A 22,827-nucleotide genomic window follows, 5' to 3' on the forward strand; every position below is an offset into this window, starting at 1 on the left:
GAGAAATAAATGTCGCCGTAAGGTGACATTTATTTTTGCTCGTAAATTGAAAGCAAATTTAAATCATTTCCCATTTGTCGTTCTAGATCTCTGACCTTATCTGAAAATCAAACCTGGACCTTCTTTTTTTCTTTTAAAACAACGCAGTTCGAAATGAATTGATTAAACGGAACCCGATGTATGAAACGAGTATTTAGCAGAAACGAATTAAAGCCCATTATGAGGCAACAATAAACTTTTAATTGCCTACATTGTGTCCTCTGACTCATAATTGTTTCTTTTTTTGTTGTTTTGTTTTTTTTTTTGTACCTATTACCCTTCTTTTGTCCTGAACCTGAGGGCTGGCAGAGGAGTGGAATAAAATGGGTAGTTCATTGCATCAGACAGGTCTGAGGAGCTTTTCTCCACAGGAGGTTAATTTCTTATTGCTCGCCGCATTTGCAGAGTTCATTTTGAATCATGTTAGTTTGGCTGTCTATTCCCATTATCGCTATCGGAAAACGCAGGCATTTCTTTCCCCCCCCCCCACTCCCTTTCCACTTTGTAAATGTCAGAATGCAATAGAGGTGTCTGACAACTCAGGCATGCAAATGTGCTTTTGATGTTTCTCTTTTTTTTTTTAGGATCGGAGGGGGGGGGAATGAAACTAGGAGTGTTGTTTCTCCGCTGGTGTGAATCTGAGGCATTAAACGTGTTTCCTTTATGTTTTTTTTTTTCTGGCTCCTGCCAAATAAATATAGCACAAGGTGACTTTTGACTTTCTCCTTCTTCTTTCTTTCTGAAGACAGGGTGGGGAAACAAAGCCAGGCGTTTTGTGTGTGTGTGTGTGTTGGGGCTTAGTACGGTGTAAGTTATGATGACAAGGTCCAAAGTCTTGTCAGGGAGGTGGTGGGGGGGGCGGTCAACAATGGCCGGCGTACAGACAGTGACTCAGATGCTTGTATTTCCTGCAGACGGGGAACAGAACCGCTGAGCACACACCGGCCTCAGATGGAGAGCTTCGATAAAAAAAAAAAAAAAAAGCTTAACCAGAAACGCCATCCGACTCCTCCTCTTGCCGTTCTCGATTTAACCGTCCTCCATCTTTCTCACCTCCAACCGCCCCGCCCATATCTGCCGGGTTTCCACTTTCCTTACACTTGTTCATTGTCCCTTTTTTTTCTTTTTCTTTTCCCTTCATATCCTTTTCCTCTCCCGGCATCTTTGTGGGCAGCAGAGCTTACAGCCCATCTGGCATTCGTTCGCAGGGCCTACTCTGAGCTGTGGGGGGAGATCAATAGTGACAAACACTGCACATGGCTCTTATATTAAAAGGATTAGACATGGCTGCAAACTGACAATCTACACAGCCTCTTCACATAGCTTTGCTCCGTCTGTTGACATGGAGCAAAAGAAAAAAAAAACCAACAAAGTCTAAGTATTTAATAGACTCTAGACATCCAGCAGGAAAAGTTTCGTTAAAGCAGCAGTGTTGTGTAAAATCAAGTTGTTGTTTTTTTTTTTACTTTACATTATGTTATGATGTTATTCCTTCATCAAAAACATACCTGGAGTTTTGCTTTGATTCTTTCATGCATGTTTGAGAAATCCTTTAATTTTCCGGGGCAACCATTCATTTCATAGCTGCGGTTTCCAAGCGACTCCCATCAACCAGCTCCTTCAGACTAGCCAGCAGCAATTAGCAATCACCTGGTGGGACTGTGCATTAGCTGACTTCATTGTATGAGCAACTTCTCAGTGACACACTGGTAAAAATGTGGTTAAAGGGTTAATAGAGGAGCCATGTTGTGATGACTTCCTGAAGTTTCAGAAAGAGCTGGAGACAGAGGCCCAATTTTAAGGTGTTAAGTTGCGAAGTAATATTTCTTTTGAAGTTGTATTTACATTTTTATAGCATTTTTATAACAATTGAAGGTTACTTGACTCTGCTATGAAATGGCATTAACACATAACACTGCCACTTTAAGAGTTGTCTTTTTTTTGTGTTTGTGTTTTTTCTAGTTGACAGCCAGAACCTGGCGACTGACAACGTGTCGGTGATCGAGGGAGAGACGGCCACCATTAGCTGCCGAGTGAGGAACAACGACGACTCCGTCATCCAGCTGCTGAACCCGAACCGACAGACCATCTACTTCAGAGATCTGAGACGTGAGTGCCGCTCCACCTCCCCTCCACCTGCCCCTCCCATCTGCCCGAAATGCAAAGCTGCATTCGCGATTCCTGGAGTTTCTTAAAATGCACAGTCATGCCCCCTTTTACTGTAACTGAGAGAAATATTGTTTGCCACAACAAAAGGGATGGAGTAAGTGGAAATCCAATTTTCTCCAATTCCGGCTGCCTACAGAGGTTTGATTTCTGCCTCAAACCAGGAATATTTCTTTCAGAACTTTAGGTGGAGGAGGAAGAAAAAGTTATTTTATGTATTTTTTTCTCAAATAGTTTCTTGTTTTCTTAGTTTTTCTGACAGCTGAGGAATCTCTGTTCCTTCTTAGTGTTAACTTTTAGAGCTAACTTTTGGGAGTGAGAAGATGGGGAGAGGGGAATGAGACAAAATATGCAGGCAGCAGCTTTGGGACCATAACAAACATAACACATTGTCTCACTGCTCTGCACTTCTCTTCTGCATCAGAGTTTACCAAAGCAGGATTAAAGGGCACGTATCTTAATTTTTTTTGTTTTTACATCTTTTGCTTTTCAACTGCGTTCGGTTTTGTACCTCGCAGTGCTTTTATTTCCATGACGGCGAGACATATGTAAAAAAGATGCACCCTAGCATGAAGCTAAATCTGCCAGAGCGGTGACGTTACATAACAAACGCAAAATCCGAGCATAAATGTATGACACGAGGGCCACGCGAGATGACAACGGTCGTGCTTAAATCTCCAACTCCAGTGTGAGTGCATGAGGTAAAGATTTACATGGTAATTTATTCAGTGAGGAGGAGAAAGTCAGGACAGATTGGCGTCTCCTCCCGGGATTCAAAAATGATCTGTAGAGAGTCTAGTTCACCTGTAATTCACCGCAGTGACAAATTAGTGCTTTCTGCTCCGGTTCTGACCAGCATTATGATTCTAATACACATTCATGTAATATATTGATAATGCCACGAAAATGCAAGTTTTCCCTATAAACTTTAATTTTGTAAAAAACACAACACTGGAGCTGGAAGACAATGCAAATATCCAAAATAAAACACGACAACCAAAAACATTAAATGAAACCAAAATAAAAACCACTTAAAGCCGAACCCATAAATAAAATGGATTATGATGTTTCTGTACGAAATAATGCCCTTCAAAAAATAGGAATCATCAGAATGGAAATTATTTCTGGCTTGTTATACTGAGTTTGGCATCGCCCCCTGCTGTACGGGCATACGTACTACCCACAAGAAACAAATCGGTTTTGTTTCACTTTCAGTGTGACCAAGAAAAAAAAAAAAGGCTCTTAAAACAGAATTTGTGATTTGCAATACCAGTTTTGTATAGTTTCAGTCACTGACTTGTATCTGTATCTGTGTTAAGAAGAAAAATATTTAAAAAAATGTTTATACAAGTGTTTGAATTGGCTTGGCTCCAAATGTACCGAACTTAGTTTGGGAAAAATATTATTACAAAAAAATTTTATTACAAGCCTTTTGCACTTTGTGACTTGTAGAATGGAATCTGTGATCCGCACTGAAGACTCTGTGAAGGTGTAACAGTAGTTTTGTGTCTGAGTGATGAACAAATATTCACAAGTTATTTTTTTGTCTGACACAGGTATGTGGATTTGTTTTCGCACCATTTGTTTGGAATCATTTAGGGGCAAAACTGTCCGTGTGGGATTTTTTTTTAAAAGTGCGACTCAAAGAATACAGTTTTTTGCTCTTGCACTGAAGAATTTGAAGTGATATAACTGCTGCTTTGTATTTGTGAAAGTTTACAAAATGTACAATTGCAAAACTCCTGTTGGCTTTTTCTCTCTGACTTCGACTTCATAATTAAAAGGTACAAATACTTTTTCACCAAAAATACTTCCGTATTGTCACCGTTGTACAAATTGTTGTTTCCTTTTCCTTCATCTTTGAATTGTTCTCCTGGAGAAAAACAGCACTTTGAACAGTTTGTGTCTTTACACATATACTTTGATCAAGCTAATCTACTTTTCCTGTGAAGGCGGATCTTTGGAGTAAGAAAGAGCAATCACTCTGTCCTTTTCTGTGTTACCAAAAAGCAGGCACACATTTATGTGAAATATTCCTGCAAACAAAATTGTCATTTTAAAAAATCTCATAGTGCTATTTCTTACCAAGTAATATTGTCCATAGTATACACCATTTGACAATTTTATTGTAGAAAATTATGTTTTAGGGTACTTTTCTTCTTTGAATATCAGTTGCTAATTATTAAAAGTGCATACTTTTTTTTTTTTTTTAGATTTCTGGCTGCAAAATGTCTTAAAAATGTCAGATCTTAATTTAGTTTTGCATATGTAATACATTTTAATTCTATTACCAGCAATTAAACAAGAAATTGTTACTAGTTATCACTCATTACCATGGACGAGGTGTCGGACGAGGATGCCGCAGTTTATATCGCCTCACCCTTAAATTAACATTTATCACCTACAATTAAACATAACCAAGCTGATTTGTCTTAATGTATTAGGTGGCATACAGAAAATGAGTCAGCTGCTGCTACTTTCCCAAATGTGGCAACACAAAATGTCACAAGTATTTTAAACTATTATGCTTTATAACAAAAGCAATTAACCGCTATTAAAGAACACACACGCACACAGCACTCTCTGCAATTATTGGGACCTCTGTTGAAATGATGTACAAAAGCCTCGAGACGAGACAAATTTGGGTCCTTGTTCAGCCCTACTTGTCACACTTTCAATTACTCTATTTTTTTTCTCTGCCTCTAAACACAGAAAAGGTTTGAGTTTCTTTCTGTATCACACAGCTGTCCTACTTAAATTGTAGATGATTTTTTTTTTAAAGCTAACATCCCACTGTTTGCTATCTTGCCACGTTTATCGGTGGGTTAAAATATGTAGTACACAGATCGAACGGTTTTGTGAAGATAAAAGCTTGTCATGTCTTTCAGGATTGTGTCGCTTTGCATGTGTCTTGTTTTATTCATTTTTTTAATATATTTAAGGATCATCAGAAAATTTATTTTAAATGTTCTAATAGAGACCCTAAATTGTCACTTAATCATTTATTGGAGCTAATCAGAAAGTATAATACTTGGTGACTTTCAAGCATACAGCATGCTGAGGTGAGCGAATCCTAATTATTGCAGTTAAAGTGTATGCATCACAAGTAGGCAATATTATTGTGTATTAATGTTTTATTGCGACATCTGTCGCTGTGTCACTGATGCAGTTGGACTATAGACTTTTGCCCATGACTGCCTCCCTTAGCAAGGGCTTAAATTGTGTGTTATATAGAGTTCAATGTGTAGTAAAGCATCACTGGAGGATTATTTACCAAAGATAAAACAATTGAAATGTAAGGCAGAGGCAGATATGACAGTGGCTGTAAGTTACCAGTATTTTTTATTCAGAATTATATTTAATTAACTTAATTTTCAATGATTTTTGCACTCAAATTAAAGATTGGACTTTTGCTAACTTTCCAGTGTGAGATTATTACATGGCAATAGTAAGTTAGCTTATTATGGATTGTGATTTCTTTTTAAGCTACCATTTTTTAAACATACATTTTAAGAGGTGTGAAAACCTGGTGTGGATGGTGACGTTTCAGAACACAAATAAGTTACAAACGTCTTTACCAAAGTATTAAAAAAAAAAACAAATAAAAAACAGCTTAGCTTATAAACCTAAATATTGTCCATAACCAAAGTGAACTTTATTATTTGTGCTCCTTTGAGTACTTATATTTGTTTTTCACAAGAGGAACATTAAGTCAGGCTTATTTGAAAAGTACATTTCAGCAACGAGGCAGTCCAAAGGGATTTCCACCATGAAGACATAACAGTAATCCATTATGAAACGAGCAATAAACGTCACATTTTGTCAAATACCGTCATCAAAATCATCAGATGAATGCAGATAGAGCATGTCGCGCGGCGTTCCATTTACCACTAATTAAAGTCATCTCTAAACAGGTGGGTTACTGTACAACCATCAGTGCATCCTGGTACCAAAGGAGCTGTTGTGGTTTTACTACAGTAAAGGTGTCAGACACGACGACAAGATCAGCTGCGGCTTTCGCTTGGATTTGGTGTGCAAACACGATTCCATCTGTCCTTGACTCTCTGGCTCTTTTACACATGTCATTAAGCTTCGAATGCTGCGAGATTATTAAGAGATAATTCACAGCGCTTATGTAATGGAAATACTTTCGTGTCCTTGTCGGGTTTTTTTAAGATAATCTCTTAGATTAGGGATATTGGGCATTATGATTATGCATGAGCATATGGGATACTTATGCTTTAAACCAAGATTTTTTTCTTTCTTTCTTTTTTTTTTTTTTCTGTCTTGCATTTTTTTTTTTTTTTTTTTTTTTCTGTCTTGCATTTTTTTCACGTAGCGCCTTGGATCCAAGCCAGGATTGAAGGTGAATGAGAGCCACCGTTCATCTCAATCTATATTGCTTCCCAGCTGTTATTTCGCAGGCCCAGGTAGCCAGACGTGCGTTCGGTCCTCTCGCCGGGGGAGTCTGAGCGCACGTCTTTGTCACATTTGTGTAAAACACCCACAAAAAAAAAACAACAAAAAATGTGGCAGAGAGAGAGAGAGAGAAAGAGAGAGAGGAGTGTTATGAAAGTATAGATCGGGGGCTGTGCTCCTATTTACTCAGACAGCAAAGATTAAAAGAAACAATAATCAGGAGGCTCATCGTGCCCGCTGATCAATGATGAGTCTGTACAGTTACAGAAGTCTTGCCAGGAGGTTAGGACAACCTTTCCCTCTTTGTTCTATATTGAGCGGCGCCATGTGAGCCTGCAAACATGTCATTTTCTCTGCCAAAGTCAATACATCTCCTTCGTCAATAACAAAAAAAAAAAAGAAAAGAAAAAAAACAAACTGTGTTGTTTATCCACCGTTGGATGTGAATATATGTCAGACTTTGCGACGGGCGGATTAAGTGTTATTGGGTTTCTGCTGCGTATTTGTACTTCTCGTAATGGGGTCTGGCGAACTCCCCCCGTCGACAATGCTATTCTAGGCCCCCGGCTCCTAAAGGACCTCCAGTTCTGCACAAACCAACCTGCCCCCCCTCCCTCATCCTCACCCCCCTAACTCTGTACCCTCCAAGCCGGTGGCATTGTTACCTGTCATCATGGCTGCCCTGACACAGTGGCAGATCTTTGTGCGCGAGGAGGCAAACAGCAGTGACACAGAGACACACCGGGAGCTGACAAGCCGAGTAGTCGCCTCGGAACAAGACACAAACAACAGCAGAGTATCGGCTTTACAGTCGCAGAGGAGGGCTCTTTTTTTCTTTTAAACAAATTCCTGCTGCAGCAAATAAAGATAAATTATGTCACGGGTCGGTCGGAGCCGAGCGCGCCTTGTTAGGGTGAGACGTTTATTCCTCCAGATATATCCAAAATGACATGTAATTCGGCAGCGGTTGTCATCCGGAATGAAAAAAATGAGTCTTTTATCAGTGAAGGTGGACTGCGGCTCGGACAGCAACATGGCGCAGCATTCCCCCCCCCGCCCTTCCGGGAGGTTTCCGGGTTTGTGTTACAAAGGCTTAATATTTAAAAAGTGGTACTTCGCAAACAAATGTGATGTTAAGCATTCAAAGCCCTGCAGGTTAGCTCAATTTCAAAAATGGTTATGGCTGGGTTTTTTTTGTTTGTTTTTTTTTTTACATATTCAGGACACGTGTTGGCTGAATGAGTCCGTGCAAAATTTGTGGAAGGTTATGGTAGAAAACTGATCATACAGTGGATTTAATTAAGTACCAACTTAGAGAGCAGGAAACATGCAGCAGTTCTGATTGTGTTGAATCTATAATATCGTGTGGACAAACAAATTCTCACTACCATATCATATTTATTTACCCTTACAGTGGATCTGGAGGGCTGACCTTGGATGCCATTGGTAAAGTATGTAAAGGCCTGTGATGATCTAAAAAAGCACAGCAATTGTATTTATCTCACTTTGAAAGAATTTCCTTTGATCTTTGAAATATATTTTTGATTAATTCCTCTGAAGGTCTTTTAAAGTATTTCTTTAGACTCATTGCAGTTGCAGTGACCTACACCAAAGTGTTTCACTTAGTAAGCATAAAGACAGGAAAGCTGTTTTGAAACTTGTGTGTAAACCACAAAGACTTTAAAGGAACAGTATTATGTGCATTATGCTATAATGATATTCCCTTATCAGAAACATACTCGAAGATATGCTTTCATTCTTTCATGCACGTTTGAGGAATCCTTGAATCTCCTATGGCAACCATTCAGTGGTGCCTAAACACTTGCTCTCACAAAGCTCCTCCTTGGAGCTGCAGCTCCCGCCTCACAGAGCAGCACTCCTCTGTGACTCCCCCACTCAGCTCCTCCAGACTAGCCAGCAGTAATTAGCAAACACCTGGTGGAACTGCGCGTTTCCTGAGCTCATCATATAAACTACTTCTCACTCCGCCACAGTTATTGTAAACGGCACAATGAGGATTGTTGGGATGGCTTCCTGAAGGGGGAGTGTCGGAGAGAGCAGCAGATTCTTAAAGAGACGGAGATCCAATTTCTAGGTGCTACGTCTCTTTAAAGTCATATTTGATAATATGCAGCATTTTTGTAACAACTGCAGGTAGCATAGCCACTTGATCGTGTTATAAAATGGCACCATGCTTGGAATAAACATAATTCTGCCCTTTTAACAAATTTACATTTCTAAATAAAATATATTCCAAACAGAAAAAATCCAACATTTTCCTGCCTAAGCTAAATGATGTTATTTGTTCAAATAAAGATGACAACATTTGAGATCACAGCCACCAATGAAATTCTTTGCAAAAGCTACAAACAACTTCTCAACCTCAGATATGGGTCTAACAAATCAGACAAATCATGGTCTTTTGAGAGCTATCATTTTTTAAATCACATCTTATTCATTTTGTGGGGCAAATTGGAGAATATTGCATATTAGCGCCACCTACTGGTACGTTCATACCTTCAATTTGTCATCCTTAGGACAATTTTCTAGGAGACTTCAGGATGCTGTGTCATAATTTGCCGAATCTACAAACATTAAGACAATACTGCTTTTGAAGTACTTTGGAGACTGACTGAGGATTAGAGAAAACACGCAATACATAGAAAAACCTCTGCATCCAGTTTTTGTGTTTTAAAATGACTGAATTAAAATCATAGGTACAAATAAATCATTAGCGCCCCGCAGTTAGCATCGCATGTATGCGCTTAATGAATGCATGGACAGGAACTGTATCTATTGGCGCTCTTATCTAAGCAATCAACCTCTTATACGTCACAGAGTCATATGCTGCAATCTGCACTCATCATTTCAGACATGGAGTGTTTCCCTCTGCAGCAGATGCTCTTGCCTCTCAAAGTGCAGGCTTCCAAAGAGCCTTAAGATAATATTGAGGGAATAAGGTTTCATATCGACGCCACCCGGAGACCTCAAGTAATGATCATAATGCAAAGCGTGAAGCCTGAAGGGAATAATAAACTCTTTCCCCCGCTTCAAACGGGGGCCGAGTGGCGTTCGTTAGCTCAACAGATGCGGAGAGGACTTGATAAAGAAGGCAGGTCAAGGCATCAAAAGGCCTCCCCAATCAAATCAGCCCAGGCTGTTTATGTAAAAGAGCTCTCGGGGACGAGGGCTGACCCAAAATGAAAAGCGGCGAGCATAAGGAAGTCGGAGCGAGACGGAGTCGGCTAACCCAGTTTGACGACGACGTCGAAAGATAGGAAGTCCGGAACAATCCGTGGAGGCATTTAGTGCAGAGATTGCCGGCTGCTTTTGATTTGGACTTTGGGGCGTCTGTGCTTCCTCTCTGTGATTTAATTCATTATGTATGTTTGAATGCCTCTCTCCTTTCAGAGGACTGTGTGTGAGCCCGGCGCGGCCATCCGTGACCGGCCTCGGCCCGGTTTTAAGACTTTCTTAGCTTGTTAGGACTCTTCATGAACACTCCTTGCGCTTTTTCCTTTCTTTGCGAGTGCTCCATGGACTGTAAAGGTACTTTATAAATCAACTCGTAGAAATCGTTCTGAAACTCACTTTTCTTTTACTCAATTAAGGAGAAAGCCCCGCATAAAGGGCAGTGCTCTGCCTCCCTCCTCCCCACAGTTCCCTCCTTCTGTCTGATTTCCTGATAGAGTCTCCTTCGTCATCCTTCAACCCCCTCATCCCTTCCTCTCTTCTTTCCCCCCACCCCCCTGTTTTCTTTCTTCTCACCCCGCGCATCTCACACTTGTGTCCCTGCTCTCTGTATCCCCAACAGCTCTCAAGGACAGCCGGTTCCAGCTGGTGAATTTCTCTGACAACGAACTCCGGGTGTCTCTGTCCAACGTATCGCTCTCCGACGAGGGACGCTACGTGTGCCAGCTCTACACAGATCCTCCTCAGGAAGCCTACGCAGACATCACCGTCCTGGGTAAGGTGTGAGGACACACACGGGTGTGAAGAAGAAAAAGGAAAAGAAAAAAGAAAAACCCACACTCTCGTTGTGAGCCGCTCCATTGTGAGCGGTGAATATGAAATAATAGTTATCTCTGATCTTGTTATCTTAAGCAAGTGAAACAAAATGTCAGCCAATTAGGCTCTCGCGGTGCTCAACAGCATAACGAAAAAGGAGCAGATGCTGAAACTGATGGCTCAGACCGCGTTGGTTTGGCAGCTGTGTTGACTCTGTGAATCCCGGTGAATGTTGACTTGGCTGCTCCCAACGATTTCCCATTGAGAGTCAGCTGTGCCACACTTTGATGCTTTGGAGAGAAATTACTTTAGTTAAGCTTTATTATACATGCAGACATCCTGGGGGATTGAAAGGAATTAAAAGCACTTAAAAGTAATTACTCCAGTTGTACGACTGAAACCTAGCCCCCTTTTTTTTTCTTCTTCTTTTCTGAATCAAGGGGGTTGCATTCAAGAGTTCTTGAAATAAGCACCCCCCTCCTGCCCTCACCCCCTAAGTCCCCATGTGACGTTTTGCTTTCAAGTACGTGAAGTTCGTGAAGTTACTGTGATGACTAATACAAGGCGGGGTCGGGAAATGGGCCTGATTCTGTGTTTACATCCGAGTGAACACAGGTTGCAATTACATAGGGCTGTTTGACTGTGCCTTAAAATCTTTTGGCAATGCCTTAATAAGAGAAACTACACAATTAATACTGTACGTGATTTACTGTGTTATTGTTTCAACGTTTGTATAACCCTCCAGATGTGTCGCAGTTCAACACTGGACCGATTTTAACATGAGTTCTATGTACAAGAAATTGGGCTCATTTTAGCACAACGTAATGTGTGGGTGCAACATTTTTAGCTTTTGCCTCAGTCTCCCAGCTCTGACCCCATCTTCAGTCAAGTATGCAAAAGCAAGTTGGCTGATCCTGCGAACCTCGAGGTTGGCGTCCTGACTCCACCAGAGGTCAAGAAACACCAGATGGAGGATCTTGAGATGACTTACAGTCTTGGAAAAATAATTAGGACATCCAGTTAAATGGAACAAAAACAGTTTAACTAACAATGGGTGAATAAGTAGCAAGCAATGTCAACGTTTTGGAAGTTTAAACATTTATGATGCTTTAAATGAATCATTTTCAAAAAGTTCTTTTAATCGGACAAACATGGCTTGGCAGAACCTATGTAGGTNAAAAAAAAAAAAAAAAAATTAGTTGATCACAATTAATTCATGATTGTGTTATTTTTTTACATGTTGTTTTGGATAGCTGGTTTCCCCTAATACATGAATTTATTTATTTATTTATTTATTTATTATATTTTCTCAGGTTATCTCTTACCTTATAAGTTGTTTGATGGCCTAAAACTTTGAAGTGTGACAAAAAAGCAAAATCAGAATAACTCTGTGGGGTGTTAGGCCAAACAATTTTACCACAGTGTGATATAAAAAGGCGCAGTAACTAATTGGTGCCTTTTTCTATGCTGTGAGACAACATTAATACATACAGTACAGGTGAAAGTTGTATTTTGTAAAATTGCTGGCATTTATAATTGGTCAGACATTTTACTTTAATCTGCACTAGAACAAAAATCTGTTACTTTCATACAAAAAAAAACCTACTATACAATAATTTTTGTCAGATTTATGAGGAATTTATAAAAGAAGTACACTTTTAATTATTACACAGGAGCAAGTTTGGTTAAATATATGAAATTTGGTAATCCAAAAAAGAAAGTTTCATCTGGAAATTAAGTCAACATCAAAGTGATTTTCTAATATTTTATTTATTTTTGCTTGATTAAATTGGGACACAAGTTTCAAGCCGTGATTTAAAGTGGCACAAAATAATTATATGATAATGAAACTGAATTTTTAATATTTGCAGCACTTTTTAAAACAAAAAAAAAAAAAAAAAAAAACTTAACATTCCTCTTTTGAAGTTGTGTTGCTACAAATGTTGAGTTCCTCTAAGAGTGTTTTTGGTCAAAACACCAAACTTAACCAATACCAGATTTTTTTTTTTTTGTTTAAGTAACGGCACAGCTCTAATTACACCCTTCTCATTTGTGAACACGTTAAGACGTCGTTTCATCACGAGGCTCGGGATTTAACGGCTAAGAAGAAGCGGAATCACAGCAAGAGGAATGAGAAACTTTATGTTGTTAACACTGGTCTGGTTTTTCTCTTGAGAGAGCATGACTGCTGCTGCAGAGACCGTCGACTCATGGGAGAGAAATCAGGGAGTTGGAGGGGTCGGGGGGTGTATGAGGAGGGGGCGCTGACTGTCCTGCATTTTGCTGCCCCCCTTTCATGTCTTTTGATGTGAAAACAAGAGAGGAAAGTTCAAAGAGCGAGCCAACGCGATTCAAAAGGTGCCGGTCTCTGAATTTCTGATGGAGGAGCCAATCCGCTGAAAATTTCTAGATTTCGTCAACTTTTTCCCTGAGAACAGTTTGTGTGTGTTGCGGAAGAGGGGGAAATGAAGGGGGGCGCGGGGGGAGGGGGGTGGTGGTGGTGCCGTTTTGCATTCTGAGTACGGCTGATGAGCCGCGCCTCCGTGCCAGACTCCTTTCGCCAGATTGTACATCCCCTCGGAGAGTGCACAGACTTTTTGAAGGTCTGTATTTTCCTCAGACTGTTTCATTCAGTATGTTGTGATGCGGGAACAGGAGGGCAGCCATGTGTAGAGATACAGGCACTTTACTCTCCCAGACAGCTGCTGGAATGAGTGTGAATTTATCAGCCAGTCATCTGTGCTATATCTCTGCCCACTACCCCCCTCCCAAGTCCCCCACCCTCCTTCACCACCATCATCCCCCACCCACCACGGAGAATTAATGACTGCCTCTCCTCATTTGCACCCAATCATGACCAGGATGCCGAGGCAATTGAAAATGTTTACTTCAATTGCGAAAACCCTCCATGTTCCACAAAGTGGCCTGTTTTCACTTTGATGGGATTGCTAATCACAGCGACGTTATTTATGTGTGTTTTGAATTGGAGATGAGCCGAGGCTGGGATGTTGGAGGGGTACCAACCTTGCTTGGGGGCTGCTAAAACCTTATGGAGAATTTATCTTTTTTTTTTTTTCTTTTTTTCCCTGCCGGTTCTCTGTCTCTCAGTCCAGCAGATTGGGAGCAGAGTAACCTTGCTTTGAGGCTGCTCTGTTGCTGTTTTGACTGCCAAATATATTGCTCTTAGTGCGATGAAATAAAATAGACATCAAAACTACTTTTTTTTTTTTCTTTATATTGCTTTCCGGCTCATCTTTGGCAGTATTTACTACGAGGCGCGGGGATTTCGAAGTTGAAATTGCTGCATGCTTTTCCTAAAAAAAATAAAAAAAAATAAATAAAAAAAAATGTTTTCAAAAGTACTGGAAAGATTTACACGTGCACTGGTGCTATTAACATACAGACTCAATATGTTGCAAATATGAATCTTAATCATGTTTTTTTTCCCATATTTATTAGTGTTTTGGATACAGTATATACAAGTCAGGGTAGAAGTTTATCGTCTGTGTGAATATTGTATTGATTTTGGCCTTTTGATGACTTATTTGAACCAGAATAACAACACAAGAGACAACTTGGAGTAATTTATAAAAACATATTTTTCTTTCATTCAAGCTTGTTGAAAGTCATGAATACAGGCTCAGACGTATTCATGACTACACTAATATGTATCTAATATTTAACGCATGGCAGAGGAACCACACATTTTTTGTACCTATTAAAAAGATTCTGGTGTAACTCTGGCTTGATTTGACTGCTTCTCTTATGGGAACTGAGCACCAGTATAACTTTGAAGGTGGATACTGGTCCTCCTGCAGCTCCCAGTTTGAAAGTTATTCTTGATGGTGCCTAGGTTTTTCCCAAAAATAATGAGCTTTTTCTTTTCTTTTTTTTTTGTCAAATGAAAGAGTTGGGTGTTCAACAAATGATTTTTTTTTTTTTTTTTTTTGTCAAATGAGAGAGTTGGGTGTTCAACAAATGATCCCAAACACAAATCAAAGTTAATCTTGAGATAGACAAAGCTGACTAACTTCTAACTTCTTTGTTGTTCCTGTACTCAAATCAATTTATCTACACCAAGAAGTCAACCAGTTTAAATTAGTTTGACCAGTTTTCCTAAAAAACAAAAACAAAAAAAAAAAACAAAAAAAAGGAAAGAAAGAAAATAAAGATCAATTATCAAACCAGACTTATGCCAGAAGCTTGTTGATGGTTACAAAAATGTGTGGAATCGAAAAAATAAAGAGCCCTCTGCACTGAAAGCCTCCTGGTTATTCCACCAAATATTGATTTCCAAACTCTTCCTGAGTTTAAACATTAGTATTGCTGTTTCTAAATGAATGTGAACTTGTTTTTTTTGCATTATTTGAGATCTGAAAGCACTGCATCTTTTTTGTTATTTTGACCATTTCTCATTTTCTGCAAATAAATACAAAATGTTTAGCTTGAAATTTCCGAGACATGTTGTCAGTAGTTCATAGAATAAAAGAATAATCTTCATTTTACTCAAACATAGACCTATAAGAAGTAAAATCAGAGAAACTTATCTTTTTAAGTGGTCTCTTAATTTTTTTCCAAAGCTATATGTGTCTCTATGAAGGTAATGCTATGTAATTATTCAATCCAGACAAAGAACTGTTCAAATCGAAAAATAAAAATTCATACAGAACAGAATCAGCCTTTATTGTGCCACAATAATTCTGATGGTGTAAAAGCAGCATCAGATATAAAAGTTCACACCAAAAGTTATTAGTTCCAAAACAATTTATGAAAAAGATTAACAATAATAACAGTAATAGTATACTGAACAAGACAATAACATAAAAATACTGTCCAGTTATTAGAAATACGAATGTCCACAGAGTCAGAGATATTATTATGATATTATTGGAAAATGCATGTGAGCTTCTCACTAGAACAGGAACTGCAGCTGCAGAGGAAACAAACCAATGACCAATTTTTCTTATTGTGTAAATTGTCTAATTGTTATTTTGTAAATTGTATGTTGATCTTAAAAAGGATGCCAACATTCTAGGAGTAAATTAAAAAAAATGCGCTAAAAAGGTTTTGATAACTTGGGAAGTTGTTAGTTCATTTTGTTCAATAATAACTGCAAGACCATGAAATACTATGATTATGAAATTGGGTGCCAGAGAGTCAAGAAATCAATAGAAGTATATTGTGATAGACATGTAATCAGTATTAATAGAAAGTACGTCTGATAAAATGTTCAATAATTTCACTGAACCACACAGCATTCTGGGAGATGTAGGCAGAGGAAAGGCTTCAGCTGCTCAGCCTCTCTCAGCCAGCTAAGAAAAATCTGTGTCATCGACCAACTCACTCACTCTCCGGTTGCCTAGCAACGGCATGTTGAGTAACTTGCACCAGCAGCAGTTTCAGGTTTTACCCCCACAGCTGCTTAAAAAAACAAACAAACAAACAAACAAACAACGGGGTGGAGTGAAAGGAGAACGTGAGTTTATCAGATCAAGAGGATAAGACAGGAAAACGTTCACGTCAAAAGTTAGGCCAAATTTCAGATATTTAAAGCAAATAAAATGAATCCAAAAGTCGATTTAAATGAAATGCTTATTTCCTTATATGTTAAAATTGTGTTTATTTACTTACCTAGCTGACTAGCAGATAACACAGCAACAGGTGGGGGTGGGGGTCACAGGTGGGGGACAGCGCTGAGTTGGTTTATCCTCCAACTGTTCCTCTTTACATCATATCTTTATTTTCTCTATTTATGTATGTATGTTTGTTTTTTTTTAATTTTCTTTGAAGATGCCTGACAAGTAATTAAGCTGATCAAGCTTAAGGTGAAACTTCTTATCAAATTAGTCCTACTTAAGCTTTACTGAGCGAGTCAGCGCATCCTGGGGGTCACAGAGAAATAAATGTCGCCGTAAGGTGACATTTATTTTTGCTCGTAAATTGAAAGCAAATTTAAATCATTTCCCATTTGTCGTTCTAGATCTCTGACCTTATCTGAAAATCAAACCTGGACCTTTTTTTTTTTTTTTTTTTTTTTAAACAATGCAGTTCGAAATGAATTGATTAAACGGAACCCGATGTATGAAACGAGTATTTAGCAGAAACGAATTAAAGCCCATTATGAGGCAACAATAAACTTTTAATTGCCTACATTGTGTCCTCTGACTCATAATTGTTTCTTTTTTTGTTGTTTTGTTTTTTTTTGTACCTATTACCCTTCTTTTGTCCTGAACCTGAGGGCTGGCAGAGGAGTGGAATAAAATTGGTAGTTCATTGCATCAGACAGGTCTGAGGAGCTTTTCTCCACAGGAGGTTAATTTCTTATTGCTCGCCGCATTTGCAGAGTTCATTTTGAATCATGTTAGTTTGGCTGTCTATTCCCATTATCGCTATCGGAAAACGCAGGCATTTCTTTCCCCCCCCCCCACTCCCTTTCCACTTTGTAAATGTCAGAATGCAATAGAGGTGTCTGACAACTCAGGCATGCAAATGTGCTTTTGATGTTTCTCTTTTTTTTTTTAGGATCGGAGGGGGGGGGAATGAAACTAGGAGTGTTGTTTCTCCGCTGGTGTGAATCTGAGGCATTAAACGTGTTTCCTTTATGTTTTTTTTTTTCTGGCTCCTGCCAAATAAATATAGCACAAGGTGACTTTTGACTTTCTCCTTCTTCTTTCTTTCTGAAGACAGGGTGGGGAAACAAAGCCAGGCGTTTTGTGTGTGTGTGTGTGTTGGGGCTTAGTACGGTGTAAGTTATGATGACAAGGTCCAAAGTCTTGTCAGGGAGGTGGTGGGGGGGGCGGTCAACAATGGCCGGCGTACAGACAGTGACTCAGATGCTTGTATTTCCTGCAGACGGGGAACAGAACCGCTGAGCACACACCGGCCTCAGATGGAGAGCTTCGATTAAAAAAAAAAAAAAAAGCTTAACCAGAAACGCCATCCGACTCCTCCTCTCGCCGTTCTCGATTTAACCGTCCTCCATCTTTCTCACCTCCAACCGCCCCGCCCATATCTGCCGGGTTTCCACTTTCCTTACACTTGTTCATTGTCCCTTTTTTTTCTTTTTCTTTTCCCTTCATATCCTTTTCCTCTCCCGGCATCTTTGTGGGCAGCAGAGCTTACAGCCCATCTGGCATTCGTTCGCAGGGCCTACTCTGAGCTGTGGGGGGAGATCAATAGTGACAAACACTGCACATGGCTCTTATATTAAAAGGATTAGACATGGCTGCAAACTGACAATCTACACAGCCTCTTCACATAGCTTTGCTCCGTCTGTTGACATGGAGCAAAAGAAAAAAAAAACCAACAAAGTCTAAGTATTTAATAGACTCTAGACATCCAGCAGGGAAAGTTTCGCTAAAGCAGCAGTGTTGTGTAAAATCAAGTTGTTGTTTTTTTTTTTACTTTACATTATGTTATGATGTTATTCCTTCATCAAAAACATACCTGGAGTTTTGCTTTGATTCTTTCATGCATGTTTGAGAAATCCTTTAATTTTCCGGGGCAACCATTCATTTCATAGCTGCGGTTTCCAAGCGACTCCCATCAACCAGCTCCTTCAGACTAGCCAGCAGCAATTAGCAATCACCTGGTGGGACTGTGCATTAGCTGACTTCATTGTATGAGCAACTTCTCAGTGACACACTGGTAAAAATGTGGTTAAAGGGTTAATAGAGGAGCCATGTTGTGATGACTTCCTGAAGTTTCAGAAAGAGCTGGAGACAGAGGCCCAATTTTAAGGTGTTAAGTTGCGAAGTAATATTTCTTTTGAAGTTGTATTTACATTTTTATAGCATTTTTATAACAATTGAAGGTTACTTGACTCTGCTATGAAATGGCATTAACACATAACACTGCCACTTTAAGAGTTGTCTTTTTTTTGTGTTTGTGTTTTTTCTAGTTGACAGCCAGAACCTGGCGACTGACAACGTGTCGGTGATCGAGGGAGAGACGGCCACCATTAGCTGCCGAGTGAGGAACAACGACGACTCCGTCATCCAGCTGCTGAACCCGAACCGACAGACCATCTACTTCAGAGATCTGAGACGTGAGTGCCGCTCCCCGTCCCCTCCTCCGCCTGCCCCTCCCATCCGCCCGAAATGCAAAGCTGCATTCGCGATTCCTGGAGTTTCTTAAAATGCACAGTCATGCCCCCTTTTACTGTAACTGAGAGAAATATTGTTTGCCACAACAAAAGGGATGGAGTAAGTGGAAATCCAATTTTCTCCAATTCCGGCTGCCTACAGAGGTTTGATTTCTGCCTCAAACCAGGAATATTTCTTTCAGAACTTTAGGTGGAGGAGGAAGAAAAAGTTATTTTATGTATTTTTTTTCTCAAATAGTTTCTTGTTTTCTTAGTTTTTCTGACAGCTGAGGAATCTCTGTTCCTTCTTAGTGTTAACTTTTAGAGCTAACTTTTGGGAGTGAGAAGATGGGGAGAGGGGAATGAGACAAAGTATGCAGGCAGCAGCTTTGGGACCATAACAAACATAACACATTGTCTCACTGCTCTGCACTTCTCTTCTGCATCAGAGTTTACCAAAGCAGGATTAAAGGGCACGTATCTTAATTTTTTTTGTTTTTACATCTTTTGCTTTTCAACTGCGTTCGGTTTTGTACCTCGCAGTGCTTTTATTTCCATGACGGCGAGACATATGTAAAAAAGATGCACCCTAGCATGAAGCTAAATCTGCCAGAGCGGTGACGTTACATAACAAACGCAAAATCCGAGCATAAATGTATGACACGAGGGCCACGCGAGATGACAACGGTCGTGGTTAAATCTCCAACTCCAGTGTGAGTGCATGAGGTAAAGATTTACATGGTAATTTATTCAGTGAGGAGGAGAAAGTCAGGACAGATTGGCGTCTCCTCCCGGGATTCAAAAATGATCTGTAGAGAGTCTAGTTCACCTGTAATTCACCGCAGTGACAAATTAGTGCTTTCTGCTCCGGTTCTGACCAGCATTATGATTCGAATACACATTCATGTAATATATTGATAATGCCATGAAAATGCAAGACCTATAAACTTTAATTTTGTAAAAAACACAACACTGGAGCTGGAAGACAATGCAAATATCCGAAATAAAACACGACAACCAAAAACATTAAATGAAACCAAAATAAAAACCACTTAAAGCCGTAACCATAAATAAAATGGATTATGATGTTTCTGTACGACATAATGCCCTTCAAAAAATAGGAATCATCAGAATGGAAATTATTTCTGGCTTGTTATACTGAGTTTGGCATCGCCCCCTGCTGTACGGGCATACATACTACCCACAAGAAACAAATCGGTTTTGTTTCACTTTCAGTGTGACCAAGAAAAAAAAAAAAGGCTCTTAAAACAGAATTTGTGATTTGCAATACCAGTTTTGTATAGTTTCAGTCACTGACTTGTATCTGTATCTGTGTTAAGAAGAAAAATATTTAAAAAAATGTTTATACAAGTGTTTGAATTGGCTTGGCTCCAAATGTACCGAACTTAGTTTGGGAAAAATATTATTACAAAAAAATTTTATTACAAGCCTTTTGCACTTTGTGACTTGTAGAATGGAATCTGTGATCCGCACTGAAGACTCTGTGAAGGTGTAACAGTAGTTTTGTGTCTGAGTGATGAACAAATATTCACAAGTTATTTTTTTGTCTGACACAGGTATGTGGATTTGTTTTTGCACCATTTGTTTGGAATCATTTAGGGGCAAAACTGTCCGTGTGGGATTTTTTTTTAAAAGTGCGACTCAAAGAATACAGTTTGTGCTCTTGCACTGAAGAATTTGAAGTGATATAACTGCTGCTTTGTATTTGTGAAAGTTTACAAAATGTACAATTGCAAAACTCCTGTTGGCTTTTTCTCTCTGACTTCGACTTCATAATTAAAAGGTACAAATACTTTTTCACCAAAAATACTTCCGTATTGTCACCGTTGTACAAATTGTTGTTTCCTTTTCCTTCATCTTTGAATTGTTCTCCTGGAGAAAAACAGCACTTTGAACAGTTTGTGTCTTTACACATATACTTTGATCAAGCTAATCTACTTTTCCTGTGAAGGCGGATCTTTGGAGTAAGAAAGAGCAATCACTCTGTCCTTTTCTGTGTTACCAAAAAGCAGGCACACATTTATGTGAAATATTCCTGCAAACAAAATTGTCATTTTAAAAAATCTCATAGTGCTATTTCTTACCAAGTAATATTGTCCATAGTATACACCATTTGACAATTTTATTGTAGAAAATTATGTTTTAGGGTACTTTTCTTCTTTGAATATCAGTTGCTAATTATCAAAAGTGCATACTTTTTTTTTTTTAGATTTCTGGCTGCAAAATGTCTTAAAAATGTCAGATCTTAATTTAGTTTTGCATATGTAATACATTTTAATTCTATTACCAGCAATTAAACAAGAAATTGTTACTAGTTATCACTCATTACCATGGACGAGGTGTCGGACGAGGATGCCGCAGTTTATATCGCCTCACCCTTAAATTAACATTTATCACCTACAATTAAACATAACCAAGCTGATTTGTCTTAATGTATTAGGTGGCATACAGAAAATGAGTCAGCTGCTGCTACTTTCCCAAATGTGGCAACACAAAATGTCACAAGTATTTTAAACTATTATGCTTTATAACAAAAGCAATTAACCGCTATTAAAGAACACACACGCACACAGCACTCTCTGCAATTATTGGGACCTCTGTTGAAATGATGTACAAAAGCCTCGAGACGAGACAAATTTGGGTCCTTGTTCAGCCCTACTTGTCACACTTTCAATTACTCTATTTTTTTTCTCTGCCTCTAAACACAGAAAAGGTTTGAGTTTCTTTCTGTATCACACAGCTGTCCTACTTAAATTGTAGATGATTTTTTTTTAAAGCTAACATCCCACTGTTTGCTATCTTGCCACGTTTATCGGTGGGTTAAAATATGTAGTACACAGATCGAACGGTTTTGTGAAGATAAAAGCTTGTCATGTCTTTCAGGATTGTGTCGCTTTGCATGTGTCTTGTTTTATTCATTTTTTTAATATATTTAAGGATCATCAGAAAATTTATTTTAAATGTTCTAATAGAGACCCTAAATTGTCACTTAATCATTTATTGGAGCTAATCAGAAAGTATAATACTTGGTGACTTTCAAGCATACAGCATGCTGAGGTGAGCGAATCCTAATTATTGCAGTTAAAGTGTATGCATCACAAGTAGGCAATATTATTGTGTATTAATGTTTTATTGCGACATCTGTCGCTGTGTCACTGATGCAGTTGGACTATAGACTTTTGCCCATGACTGCCTCCCTTAGCAAGGGCTTAAATTGTGTGTTATATAGAGTTCAATGTGTAGTAAAGCATCACTGGAGGATTATTTACCAAAGATAAAACAATTGAAATGTAAGGCAGAGGCAGATATGACAGTGGCTGTAAGTTACCAGTATTTTTTATTCAGAATTATATTTAATTAACTTAATTTTCAATGATTTTTGCACTCAAATTAAAGATTGGACTTTTGCTAACTTTCCAGTGTGAGATTATTACATGGCAATAGTAAGTTAGCTTATTATGGATTGTGATTTCTTTTTAAGCTACCATTTTTTAAACATACATTTTAAGAGGTGTGAAAACCTGGTGTGGATGGTGACGTTTCAGAACACAAATAAGTTACAAACGTCTTTACCAAAGTATTAAAAAAAAAAACAAATAAAAAACAGCTTAGCTTATAAACCTAAATATTGTCCATAACCAAAGTGAACTTTATTATTTGTGTTCCTTTGAGTACTTATATTTGTTTTTCACAAGAGGAACATTAAGTCAGGCTTATTTGAAAAGTACATTTCAGCAACGAGGCAGTCCAAAGGGATTTCCACCATGAAGACATAACAGTAATCCATTATGAAACGAGCAATAAACGTCACATTTTGTCAAATACCGTCATCAAAATCATCAGATGAATGCAGATAGAGCATGTCGCGCGGCGTTCCATTTACCACTAATTAAAGTCATCTCTAAACAGGTGGGTTACTGTACAACCATCAGTGCATCCTGGTACCAAAGGAGCTGTTGTGGTTTTACTACAGTAAAGGTGTCAGACACGACGACAAGATCAGCTGCGGCTTTCGCTTGGATTTGGTGTGCAAACACGATTCCATCTGTCCTTGACTCTCTGGCTCTTTTACACATGTCATTAAGCTTCGA

The 22,827-nt window shown here is 38.9% G+C and overlaps 1 protein-coding gene across 1 annotated transcript in view; it reads left to right on the plus strand.

Annotated features, from left to right (window-relative positions):
* Positions 1–22,827, plus strand: part of cadm1b (cell adhesion molecule 1b) — a 282,457-nt gene that overhangs the window by 187,747 nt on the left and 71,883 nt on the right. Inside the window, exons 3-4 of the mRNA XM_016672599.1 lie at positions 2,002–2,148; positions 10,439–10,591. Coding sequence (XP_016528085.1) covers positions 2,002–2,148; positions 10,439–10,591 — 300 coding nt within the window. The remainder of the gene's footprint in view (positions 1–2,001; positions 2,149–10,438; positions 10,592–22,827) is intronic.

The sequence above is a fragment of the Poecilia formosa genome, unplaced genomic scaffold (assembly GCF_000485575.1).
Source record: "Poecilia formosa unplaced genomic scaffold, Poecilia_formosa-5.1.2 Scaffold63, whole genome shotgun sequence".
Classification (NCBI taxonomy): domain Eukaryota; kingdom Metazoa; phylum Chordata; class Actinopteri; order Cyprinodontiformes; family Poeciliidae; genus Poecilia; species Poecilia formosa.